Source organism: Gopherus evgoodei, chromosome 6 (assembly GCF_007399415.2).
Source record: "Gopherus evgoodei ecotype Sinaloan lineage chromosome 6, rGopEvg1_v1.p, whole genome shotgun sequence".
NCBI lineage: Eukaryota > Metazoa > Chordata > Testudines > Testudinidae > Gopherus > Gopherus evgoodei.
Genome location: NC_044327.1, coordinates 91,694,994 through 91,708,755, shown reverse-complemented (window position 1 = coordinate 91,708,755; position 13,762 = coordinate 91,694,994). Strand labels below are relative to the sequence as shown.

The window sequence follows — 13,762 nt, the reverse complement described above, 5'->3', positions numbered from 1 at the left end:
AAGAGGACAATGAAAATGTAAAACAAAGCTTCTTGCTTCTGCAGCTTTCACCAAATATGCTACCATACCCTCCACCCCAACTCCCCATAGATAGTGATTTTTGGTGGGTTGTTTTTGTTGGGGGGAGGGAGTAGACTGTCATCTTTTTCTGGATCTCAGATGTTCATGTACATTGATCCACTGTTAATCCAATACTGCTCTCAGGTCTCCAAAAGCTCTCTGGAACAATGATGTGCTGAGATTATAACTACGAGATTTCTGATCCTACTACTTCCCTCTGCACTCCCATTCTATTGCTCCACTAAGATTGTTCGTAATTTTAGGATTACTAAAACATGTCAAAGAGTTTCTAGACTGCTTATTAAACAGTACAATGAAGGAGACAACACAGGGTATGGGAAAATACGGAAGGAAAATGATACAAATACAAAATCTAGCCTTATAACATTAAACTCAGAATTAATTCACAACAATCCCAATATTTTTAATTTTAAATAGATTTGTATGAGAAATTACCTCTTCTTTCAGTGCATGTTTCTTCTGCTCCAAACAGATTTCTTTAGCTCTCATCAGCTGCAGAGTCTCCTTAGAAACTGCATACTGCAACTTTTCCATACGTTCTACTGCTGCCGCCCATGCTGCCTTACCAAACCTTTTCTGATCTGCTCGCATTCGATCATACACAGCTGTAAAAGAAAAACAGAGCTCTCATTAATACAGATAAAATACATGAAATTTGATGTGCTGTTAAATTTCATATACAATGTTAGCACTATCACAATTCCTATAAACACATCAACAATTTCTGCAATAGTAATAGCTATTATGAAAATAAATTTCCAGGAGCTTAAACATGATGTATGATTTCTGCAACTACACAATCTCCCCAGAACTATCATTCTCCATTATACTTCTGCTTCTGACACTGCAGACACAGTCTGAAATTTAGTAAAATTTTAGAAACCTAGTTTGTTTCAAATTTTTGTTTTCTTTGTTTGAGGTACTTGTCAACGTAAAGTTTCGAGGTATATCATAGTACTCCATAGTTCTGCAGCCACAAAAACCACCCACTGACAGAGAGCTAAGCCTTTAAAACAAACTATAAGAACAACAGTGTAAAACATACTTTCCTGAACTAAATCTGAACTGGGAGAGACTTAACAGTTTTCAAGTACATAAAAGGTTGTTATAAAGAAGAACGTGATAAATTGTTCTCCTTATCCACAAAAGACAGGACAAGGGCTTAAATTACAGCAAGAGAAATTTAAGTTAGACATGAGGAAAAACTTCTCAACTGTAAGCGTAGTTAAGCACTGCAACAAATTACATAAAGATGTTATGGAATCTCAGTCTCTGAAGATTTTTAAAAACACGTTAGACAAATGTGTCAGGATGATCTACACATCGGGGCTCCCAAATTTTGGTATGCAAACCCCCGGAATGCTCCCTCCCCCAGATATTTCTGGGGGGCATGCAGGAGAAATTACGTAACAGTGGATTTATTATTTTATTTACTGCATTCTCCTAATAGGCTAACCTTAAAGCTTTAAAACTCTGTGGGAATTTGTTACATAAAATATGGTAGTTAATTTACTTCAAAATATACCAATGAAAACACAGATATACAGAGACGCTGATGTAGAGAACCCTCACCTCCAATCACCGTACAGCCTGGGTTCAATTGCCCAGCAACTGTTCGGTCTAAACAAAAACAACTGATACAGACTAACACGGGTACCACTCTGAAAAGTTGTCCAGTCTAACTGAGCTCAAAACTTAGTCAGGGGCTTTTTTTTTTGGTTGTATACGTCACACTATAACTATATCTGCACGTAACACTGAAATATGGACAAAAGGCTAAAGACAGGTATTGTTAAGAAGAAAATACGAAGGATAGGGGTACATGGGGCAGCTGATAGATCTGCAAGTGGGTGTGACCAAGTGCCTGGGATGGATCACACTAAGAATGCCACACTCACGGCAGTCTGCAAAAAATAGGGCAGGCAATCCCCAAAGCTGGTGGTTTATTCTATAATTAGATTCACCACACTAGTAATAAAACAGCTTCTGCAGTACCACACTGGTTAACCAGAACCAAAACACAGTCCCCTTTAGGCATTCCAGCCCTTGGCTCCCATCCAAACAGCCAAGTCTAATATAGCAAGAAGTTATTAAAAACCCATTTCACCATATGTGAGGTTCTTACTAATCCCAAAAGATCAGACAGACACTTACACCCAGGTCAATATATATCCCAAATCTTACTCAAATATCATGCTTTCAGCCAATCTTTAGTAAACTAATGAAAGATTTATTAATAAAAGGAGAGATATAAATGGTTACTAGATCGTATACATACAAAAATAATTGCAAAGTCCTTATATCGGGTTTGTAGCAGTGATGGAATAGACTGCTGGCTTGCAAAAGTCTCTGGTAACTTTCAAAAGATTGGAAGGGCCTCAGTCCATAGTTCAAGATGCTACTTTTACTGTAGTTGTACATCCACAGTCCAGAGAATTAGAGTAGGAAAGAAGAAAAATCAAGTTGTTTCATGTGTCTTTTCTATTCTTTGCCTTGTGCATGGAAATTTACTGTCCCAAACAAAGCCCACAGCCCCTATGTATGGAAAGTTACTGGCCCAAAATGGAGTCCAGGGTCACATGAATATCTCACATGTCCCTATATGTTTTGCTGAATCATAAGGGGTGGCCACTGGCTCCTTGCTGTCTGAGGCATCCACAGGAAGACCTACTGAGCGGGATGAGTTTCTTCAACGGGCCATATCAGAGAGTGGAGTGATTTTAATGGGCCATCAATACATAGCTCAGGGGTGGCCAAACTTACTGACCTCCAAGCGATAATCTTCCGAAGTTCAAGAACCAGGCGTATCTGCCAGGCTCCTGTCCTGGGGCTTGGGGCTTCAGCCCTGCAGTGGAGTGGGGGGGATGGGTGGTGTCTTAGGGCTTCAGCCACATGAGAGGTGCCTGCTGGGGCTCGGGGCTTCTGCCCCACTCCTGCTGAAGCCCCAACCCCAGGCAGCCATCTTCCATGGGGCTGAAACCCTGAGCTCCCTGCCCCAGTCTGGTAGGCAGAGAAGGAGGGTGGGGGCTGCGAGCCAAATTTTAACTGTAAAAAGAGCCACATGCAGCTAGCGAGTTGCAATTTGACAATCTCCGATAGAGGTTTACATTAGGGCTAGACAGCTATCTGGTGGAAGTCATCCAGGAATACAATAATGTTTAAGATACAAGTACATAGCCAATATTCATAACTTCAGATACAAACATGATATGCATATAAAGACCATAATCATACTTGGCAAATCATAACTTTTCCATTGAAGTTTTATATACCATACTTTGTACCAGATTTATGGAAATTGTTTAACAGTGGTAACAACAGTGATATAAATGGTCACCTTTCTTATATACACAGCAACACTGGAGGTACGCAGGCAGCTGGTTGATCTGGAAGTGGGTACACAATAAGAAAAGTCTAGAAACCTCTGATCTAAATAATACTTTGTCCTGTTTCAGTTCAGGAGACTGGACTAATGACCTACAAGGTCCCTTCCAATCCTACATATCTATGATATCTCCAGGGCCCTACGTTTTAGCTTAACTGGTTGCAAAGAAAACTTTCCAAATGTAAACTGAATGATAAAAGACTCAACTCTGCAAACAGCCTGAATAATATCTTTAAAATAAGTGTGAGCTTCCACAAATACCTATTGAGTGTTATCTTTGAGCCCTTATAATGGTAATCTAAATGCCAATATTATTTCACTGCTAATCATTTAAGCACAATGGTGCAAACTATCTCCAGAAGCAACCACCACCTGCCCCCATGCAAACTTCCTCCCAAATAGCAATATGTGAGAGGCAATATAACTGCAAATTCCTAATATCTATTTATGACTTCCAGGTTGAGGCCCCTGATTTAACAGAAATATCCAGCTGATGTGTTTAGCCTGTAATTCTAAACTGCCTCCCATATGTTCACAACTGCTAAGAGTCCTAAATGTCACCTTCTACCTACCAAAGCCTCCAGCTTCCCTTGACAACTTCTACAGTGCAGTTGTGTGTTCAATACAAATCTACAGCACTAAGAAAACTAAGAATTATGGGGCAACAAAATTACACTTTAATATTAAATTTAACACCACAATGAACATTGTACTGACTGGGTATTCAACGTAACAAAACATTTTATTTTAAAAGTTGAAGCTGTTGGAAAATCCAGGTTCCTTGCCAAAGAATTAGGTTCAAGTTAACCATACAGAGTACAAGAAGACCTGGACATAACCAGGTGAATCAGAACTTCTTCAGGAACCTTCCAAGATAGCAGAAGTCCCTTGCCTGATCAAGGTTAGAACTCACTTATCTTGAGCACCAACCACTACTTGGGCTGAGACAGATAAGCCATTCACTGATTTAAACCATGCAGGGCAATTACATGATATTATCTGAACACTTCTGCTAAGCAAAACTCACTGAAATTCAGGAGTCTACACATGAAGCAGTCAGTCTCCAGGCCCCAGATCCTCAAAGGAATACAGGCCTAAATCTGGGCCCAGGTGTTTAAAGCAGTAGTACCCTCAGTAAAGGATAGCTGTTGAATGGCAAGCTAGTAATATGGTTACTCACAACTTGCTTCCTCACTCAGTAACAAAATCTGTCCTTATTTTTATTATTCTTAGAATTGCCATAGCACCTAGGAGCCCATTGTGGCAGGCACTGTACAAATATGAACAAAAAGAGCTGCCCCAAAGATCTGACAATCTAAATATAAGACAAGAGACAGAGGGATGGACTGATGCAGTGTTGTAGCTATGTCAGTCCCAGGATATTGAAGACAAGGTGGGTGAGGTAACATCTTTTATCGGATCACCTTCTGCTGGTGAGAGACACAAGCTTTTGAGCTTACACAGAGCTCTTCTTCAGGCCTGGGAAACCTATTCAGAGTGTCACAACTAAATACAAGGTGAAACAGATTGTTTAACATAAGTAGTTAACACATTTTTTCAAGGGACCATTCTAGATACTTTACCTACATTGATGGTAAATAAGTCACAGGAAAACATTTTTCTGACTTAAAGTCTTGTCTATACTTCACAGCGCACTTATTTAACTAAATAATGTTTTTAAAAATTCACTGTAGTTAAACAAGTTTAACCCTTGCTTAAATCAGTGTAGCTTGCATTGGTAAGATACTGACAAGCTAAATCAATACAAGGAAGGGGAGACCAGGGGTTGGCAACCTTTCAGAAGCGGTGTGCCGAGTCTTCATTTATTCACTCTAATTTAAAGTTTTGCGTGCCAGTAATACATTTTAACATTTTTAGAAGTTCTCTTTCTATAAGTCTATAATATATAACTAAACTATTGTATAAGGTTTCAAAAGGTTTAAGAAGCTTTATTTAAAATTAAATTAAAATTCAGAGCTCCCTAGACCGGTGGCCAGAACCCAGGCAGTGAGAGTGCCACTGAAAATCAGCTCGCATGCCGCCTTTGGCGCACATGCCATAGGTTGCCTACCCCTGGGTTAGATCAATTTAAGCAAGTCTACATTAGGATTTAACGAGAGTGACTTTTAAATTGATTTTGCTAAACTGTTGCATTTTCTAGTGTAGAAAAGGCCTCAGTTACATCAGGGTAGACTTCCAACCAGCAGATACCTTTTGCAGATGAACCTGGGTAAAGTATTCTCTGAGTAGTGTAGCAAGATAGTTACAGTTATGTAAGGTCTAACTGATGAGAAAAGGAACAAGAAACGCTGAGTCAGATGAAAGAGTGAGACAAAATTGATATTACGGTTCCCACCTGCCTGAAAAAAGAAAATCCTGCAGGAATTCTAGTCTGCATGGGGGGTGCCTAATCACAAAAAGTGCTGCTGTGGAGGAGCACAAACACAATTGCATTGAGGGGGCATTTTTGTTTGCTATTGTGGGTGTTTCAGAAGGAGGACCAATTGAAGAGAGAGATGGACAGGCAGAAACAGGATGAAAGGAAAAAAAGCTCCAGTTTCCTCCTAGGGAAAAGAAAAGCCAACAACACAGAATCACAGACTTTAAGGTCAGAAGGGACCATTGTGATAAATTATTCTAGTCTGACCTCCTGCACGTTGCAGGCCACAGAACCTCACCTACCCACTCCTTTAATAGACCCCTAATCTCTGACTAAGTTACTGAAATCCTCAAATCATGATTTAAAGACGTCAAGTTACAGAGAATCCACCATTTACTCTAGTTTAAACTTGCAAGTGACCCATGCCCCATGCTGTAAAAGATAATGAAAAACTCACAGGGTCTCTGCCAATCTAACCCAGTGTATAATTCCTTCCCAATTCCAAATATGGTGTTCGGTTAGACCCTGAGCATGTCGGCAACACCTACCAGCCAGACACCTGGGAAAGATTTCGGTACAGTAACTCAGAGCCCTCTCCATCTAATGAACTGTTACTGGCCATTGGCAACATTTGTTGCTATCAAAGATCGGCTACATGCTGTTGTGGGCAGTTTCATCATAATATCCCTCCATAAACTTATCAAGCTCAGTCTTGAAGCCAGTTAGGTATTTTGCCCACGGTGCTCTCTATGGAAGAGCTGTTCCAGAACTTCACTCCTCTGATGTTAGAAACCTTCATCTAATTTCAAGCCTAAATTTGTTGATGGCCAGCTTATATCCATTTGTTCTTGCATCCATGCTGGAGCTTGGTATTTACCCCTCTGATATATTTAGAGAGAGCAATCAGATCCCCCCCTCAGACTTCTTTTGGTTAAGCTAAACAAACCCATTTGTTTGAGTCTCCTCTCATAAGGTAGGTTTTTCCATTACTGAGATAATCCTAGTAGCCCTTCTCTGCACCTGTTCCAGTCTGAATTCATCTTTCTTAAACCAGAATTGCACACAGTATTCCAGATGAGGTCACACAAGTGCCTTGCACAGTGGTACTAACACTTCCCTGTCTCTATTGGAAATATCTCGCCTGATGCACCCTAGGACTGCATTAGCCTTTTCCACAGCCATATCACACTGGTGGGTCATACTCATTCTGTATGAGTACACCCAAATCTTTCTCCTCCTCCGTCACTCCCAACTGATACAAGAAGAATTTTTGCTATAAGCTGGGTATGTTAGTTCCTACATGCATTACCTTGCACTTTGCTCTATTAAATATTATCCCGTTTCTATTACTCCAGTTTACAAGGACATCCAGATCTTCTTGTATGACATTCCAGTCCTCCTCTACATTGGCAATACCTCCCCACTTTGTCTCATCTGCACATTAGCACATTCCCACTTTCTATGCCAGTAATAAAAATGTTAAATAAGATTGGTCCTAAGACTGATCCCTGAGGAGCCCCACTAGTAACCTCCCTCCAGCCTGACAATTCACCTTTCAGTATGACACATTGTAGTCTCCCTTTAACCAGTTCCTTGTCCACCTTTCAATTTTCATACTAATCCCTATCTTCTCCAATTTAACAAATATTTTCCCATGTGGAACCTTAACTACCTTAGTGAAATCCAGGTAGATTAGATCTACTTAATTTCCGTTGTCTAAAAAATCAGTTATCTTCTCTAAAAAGGAGAGCAGGTTGGTCTCGCACAATCTACCTTCTGTAAAGCCATGTTGTATTTTATCCAATTACCATTAACATCTATATCCTTAACTACTTTCTCTTTCAAAATTTGTTCCAAGACCTTGCATAGAACTGGGATCAAACTAACAGGCCTATACTTTCTCGGATTGCATTTTTCCACTTCTTAAAAAAAGGAACTATTAAAATTCAACTTAGATTTCAAATAACCTTTATGTGAAAAAAATAAGACAGTGGAAAATGGTTACCTTTCTGTGCTTTGGCTGTTATTTCAAAGTACTTAACGGTAAGATCCTGAATAGAAAGGACAGCCATGTAGGCTTTCCGCTGCCAATCTGCATCTTCTTTTTGTAGACTCTCAATCCTCCTGGGGCCTAGGTAATCATTCTCTATGGAGATCTGAAAATAAATCAGTCCATCATTAACATCAACAAATTAAATTTTGTCAATGGCAGCTAGTTGCAGTCAACCTGGGTGGATAAAAATCAATGAATTAATCAATGGATTAAAAAATGAAGAAAAAAAACCTTTAAAATGCTCATTTATGCTGAAAAAGGACAAGCGTAGGGCCTTACTAATATTCTTACTGTAAGAATAGAAAATCAAAACAAAAAATAGGTAAACAAAGCAGCCATACTACATTGCACCAATGCCACCTTCAACAAATCAAAATAGCTTAAATGCTTCAACCAGGCAGGCTATAGTCCCAATGAAGGTTTGCAGTCTGAAGTCAATGTAAATTGTACTCTAAGGTAGAAACAGGCACAATTTTTCAGTAAATTGCTTATTTGCCAAAAACTGCAGCTTCAGTTGATCCTGAACTGTTAGAGACTGTGTGTAGAGTTCACAAAAGTGTCCACCAAACAAACAAACAAATAAAAAGACATTTTAGTAAATGTTGAAACAAAACATTCTGTTTCAACCCATTTCAAAACAATTTTGTTTAGATTTTTGACATTTTGACAAAAGTCAAAGAGGACTATTTAAAAAAAAAATGCTTTGAGGGAGGAGTTTTGAGGCGGAGGAGGACCTCCCTTTTAACTTTTAGCTCACTGATTAGAGTACTCTAGGATGTGGGTTCAATTCCCCCTTATGTCAGACACAAATAATAGGTTAATTGACTTGCAAAGCTCCCAAAGTCAATCTTTGGCCAAGCCAGAAATTAAACCCAATTTTGCAGTCCAGTACTCTATACATTAACTATTCTTCCTCCCCAACTGACTCTTCCACTAGTATCCAGTGTTTGTACAGGCCAAATTAAGTCTTTATTTACACAAGTTTGCCTTTATATTGTGCCTTGCAGTAATACCAGTGTATTGTCATTGCATTCAGTGGGCTTGTAAACAACTCTGTTCATGTACAAGAACAGAATCCATTTACTCTCCCTCAAACAAACATTCTGGCTCTGCAGTGCTAAGAGGAGTAAAAAGCAATACAAATTTTGCACATCAATGCTGTATATTCTGCTGTCAGGGTATATTTTGAGTAACATGCCATTTTCACACAGCCTCTTTTCATATTGAAAAGGCATTTTACATTAAATCTGATTGTTCTGGAAGGAGTCTGAGATTAACATTCTATTCTAAAAGTTGGAGAATTAATCCCAGAGAAGAAACAAGTCAGCAAGGCATTTATTACTGAATGTTAACACTCTGGAGTGACAGATTTGATTGATGGTGTCTTTCCCTTTCAAGAAAGTTGCAATTTATTGAGAACCTATGCTTCCTGGCTCAATCAATTTTTTCAAGCGAGTCACCAAACAGCTTGCTGCCTCTGACAGCTTTATGTATCAGTAGAGGGGCACTGAAATAATTACCCTACAAATTTATCCTAATTGTGAACTCAAGAGTGAAAAGTGAGTGAAAGTGTATAAAACATCACAATAAACCATCAACAAAAAATGTTGATGGGAAGAGGTGCAAAGGTGAGACTGAATTATTCCAAACAAAAAGGCCTACTGATATAACTCAAGGACTGTGTTAAGATAATGCCTGGTAAATATGAAGAGTAAGAGTCAATAAACCAAAATTGGTGTGCTGGAAATTAGGCCTACTGGTAGACAAAATAATGCAAGGATGAACTACTATGCCCATTGATCTCTTCTGTGGTCCTTAAAAAGAAAAAGGGAAATTGGCAGAGCAGCAGCAAAGAGAGACACATGCTGACTGAAAAAGGGGAAGAAATGAGCTTCACCATCATGGCTGCTATCTCCCGCTATCTCTTGGGATCAACTGTAACATCGCTAGGCCTTTGTCGTCCTGGTCCCAAGAGATTTCCTGACCAGACCAGGCCAAGAGGGACCCAGATGATACTGCCACCTCTATCAGATTCAACTAAATCCTGAACACCACCAGGGATGTGAGACTGTCTCTCTCTCTCTCTCTCTCTCTCACACACACACACACACACACACCCCTTTTTCCTTCCCCCAACTTATTTCTTCTTTCCTATGCTTGCAAAGTGAGAACAGAAACCAAAGAAAAAAGCTGCATTTTCTATCTTCTACAATGCCACAACACCACATACACAATTGCATTGTTAATAAAACATCCCCTTTAATAAGGTTTAACTTTATTTAATAAAATTTATTTAATTCCATACGGTCTGTTCAGGATATGTCAGTCTGTAACAGCAGGTTCCTAGTCCCTCCTAGGGCCAGATGGGATTGAACAAGGAAGACACATAAAAGTAGGTCATTATTTGCCCTGGAAAGTCCTCAAAGTTTGTTTTTGTTTTTAAGGTGTGCTGAGGAGGGAGGAGAAAGTGGATGTGCTATGGGCAGCATGTTTTCAGAAATGGGACCTGCAACTATGGCTTTTTCCTAAAATCTCATACTGCATACATCTCCCTCAGTTCGGAATCTTCCTCCTTCCTTCCCCCGTTTTTTGAACTTTTCCAGCTTGTTTGTGTAACCAGTCAACGGAATGTGGGCAAGATTGTGACATGAACTAGACTCTGGCCAGGGCACACTACTGCCTGAAGTGGGAATTTGCTGTCCTGCTCATCTTCCCTCCACCAGCATTACCACGAGTTGCCTAGGCCCAGAGCGTAGAAAAGGATAACTAAGATGTGCCAACAGCAGTTAAAGTAATAAGAAAGAATGAAAGCAAGTTGAGGGATGTGACAGGGTCAGGCCAGATGGTTACAGGAGAGTGATAGAAGGCAGATATATTAGCCTCAGATTAAGCAGGTCCCTTTTCCCTGGGTAAGGTAACAGGGCTGGCTCCAGAACAATCAGGAACTTGCTGGAACCAATTAAGGCAGGCAGGCTAATCAAGGCACCTGGTTTAAAAAGGACCTCATTGCAGTCAGTGAGGGGCGTGCGAGGAGCTGGAAGCAAGAGGCGCACAAGAAGCTGAGAGTGAATAGGCATGCTGCTGGAGGACTGAGAAATACAAACATTATCAGACATCAGGAGGAAAGTCCGGTGATGAGGACAAAGAAGGTGTTGAGAGGAGGCCATGGGGAAATAGGCCAGGGAGTTGTAGCTGTCATGCAGCTGTTACAGGAGACACTAAAGACAGCTGCAATCCACAGGGTCCAGGGTTGGAACCCAGAGTAGAGGGTGGGCCCGGGTTCCCCCTATCCCTCAACTCCCTATTTGATATAAGAGGAGTTGATCTGGACTGTGGGTCCCACCAGAGGGGAAGGTCTCTGGTCTGTCCCACAACCCATTAGGCGGGCCCAGCAGAGACTGTGGAGGATTGTTCTCCTTTTCCCCATGCTGGCCAGCGATGAGGTTAGCTGAATGAACAGCAAGTCTGTGCCACTAACAAAAGGAGACAAACTGAGGACTGCCAAAAACCTCTGAGGCGAGCAAATCCGTCAGAAAGTGCAGAACTACAGAGGAGAATCCACAGAAAGGCAGAGGAAGAACTTTGTCACAGGGAGCATAGTATATCTATGATAAAAGGCAGTATACTGAAGAAATATATATAGTTTTATATGTAGGGGGTGGTTTGGCACAAAAGTTATCAAAGTTACTTCAGTGCATTCCTGCAGCCAGAACACCACTCAGACCTGACTTTGGCTTGGTTGATATAATAGCAAGTGAGAATGTATTTCAGCTCCATTTTCCCTCCAAAAATTATTATTAAAAACCTGTAGAACCAGCTGTAACATAGCTATACTTCCAAAGATATTTTTGAAACTGTATTAGGACTACACGCTCCCAATCCATTCTAAATAAGTTATCTAAACTCTGAAATGAACTTGGGCTTTTAGGCTCTAACTTCTTGAATGCAACGATGGAACTGAACATTGATAAATCCAAATTTTTCCTCCAGTGTAGATTACTTTGTAACTTCTCAGACCCCAATGGGAACTGCTGGAATGGTGTGGGCCGAGGGACATACCAGCCACCGCTTCCAGCAGCTCCCATTGGCCTGGAGCAGTGAACTGCGGCCACTAGGAGCAGCGATCGGACGAACCTGCAGACGCGGCAGGTAAACAAACCGGCCCGGCCCACCAGGGGCTTTCCCTGCACAAGTGGCAGAACAAGTTTGGGAATCACTGATCTAGACAGCTGCAGCAGCACAGGAGCCAGCAAACAGAGCTGTAAACAGGGGAGTTTCAGTGGGAGTATCCAGGGGGAGGTTGCAGGGGAGACTACGACAGAGGAACCGACAAGCAAGTCAAGGGATAGGGTGGTGGTCTGGTGCCTGCTGGGGGCTTGTGTTGTGTTGACTACCAGGCGGCAGGTGGGAAGGCCATGACTGATACAGAGGCAGCAGGGAAAGACACAATGAGGATGACTGGATGTGGAAGCTGCGGCATGTACATGATCCTGGAGGGGGCGCCTGAGAAGAGTTTTGTCTGCATGAAGTGCCGCCTGATAGAGCTGATGGAAGAGAAGATCCGAGGACTGGAGATGCAGGTGCAAACTCTGGTCGAGTCCAGAAGGGGGTTTGAGCAGACGATGGAGCACAGACACGAGGGGGGTGAAGGGATAAGCTCAGATGTGCAGATGGAAGCAGGACCAAAGAATTCAGAGGAGAGACTGCTGGGGGAGGAAAGTGAACGGTGGAAGCATGTGACTAAGAGAACCAGGCAGAGGAAAAGACGGGCCAGTGAAGAAGAAATAGAACCGAGGAACAGGTTTGCAGAGTTGAAAAATGAAGAAGGGGCACAGCAGGTGGTCGCTGAAGGAGAGAGGGCAAGGAAAAAGAGAAGAGTTGACAGTCCTGCAAGAGGAGGAGGAGAGGAGTCAATGAAGGCAACACCAAATATATGAGCACCAGGAGGATTGCAAGGGGGAATAGGAATCGAGAGGACTTGCAGCCGGTGGGTGCGGGAGATAGACCGGAAAAGCACACTGTCACCAGGAAAAGGCATGTCTACGTGATTGGAGACTCCTTACTGAGAAGGACAGACAGGCCTGTGACTAGAGCTGATCAGGAGAACAGAAGGGTGTGCTGTATGCTGGGTGATAAGATACAGGATGTGGACCTGCGGCTGAAAAGGATACTAGCGGGAGCGGGGAAGAATCCGTTGATTGTCCTTCATGTGGGAACGAATGATACGGCTAGATACTCTCTGGAATGTATCAAGGGAGACTATGCCAGAGTGGGAAAGACACTTAAGGAAATCGAGGCTCAGGTGATCTTCAGTGGGATTCTGCTGGTTCCTAGAGAAGGGCGACAAAGGTGTGACAAGATTATGGCGATCAACAGATGGCTCAGGCAGTGGTGCTATAAGGAGGGCCTTGGGATGTACAGCCGCTGGGAAGCATTTATGGACAGAAGACTGTTCTCTTGGGATGGACTTCACCTGAGCAAGGAGGGAAATAGACTTCTAGGATGGAGGCTCGCCGACCTGATTAAGAGAGCTTTAAACTGGAAATTTGGGGGAGATGGTTGGGAGATGTTTGGGAGATCTCCAAGCCGGAATTTAACCTTGAGAGGGAAGTAAACAAAGTAAGAGGGGATACAGCCATGGACAGAAGAATTGGCATAAGGAAGAAGGGTAGTGTAGATAACAGACTAACAGGTGATGTTGGTGGTAGAATGTCCGTGCCTAACAGGGTACAGAATGTGAGTGAAGCCAAACAGCAAAAATTAAGATGTCTGTACACTAATGCGAGGAGCCTAGGGAACAAAATGGAGGAACTAGAGCTACTGGTGCAGGAAGTGAAACCAGATATTATAGGGATAACAGAAA

At 41.8% G+C, this 13,762-nt stretch overlaps 1 protein-coding gene across 2 annotated transcripts in view; it reads right to left on the bottom strand.

The window, feature by feature from the left end:
- JMY (junction mediating and regulatory protein, p53 cofactor) overlaps positions 1-13,762 on the bottom strand; it is a 155,300-nt gene that overhangs the window by 86,028 nt on the left and 55,510 nt on the right. For both annotated transcript variants that reach the window (XM_030566549.1, XM_030566550.1), the window contains exons 3-4: positions 7,852-8,002; positions 517-686 (exon numbers count right to left, since the gene is read on the bottom strand). In XM_030566549.1, coding sequence (XP_030422409.1) covers positions 517-686; positions 7,852-8,002 — 321 coding nt within the window. The remainder of the gene's footprint in view (positions 1-516; positions 687-7,851; positions 8,003-13,762) is intronic.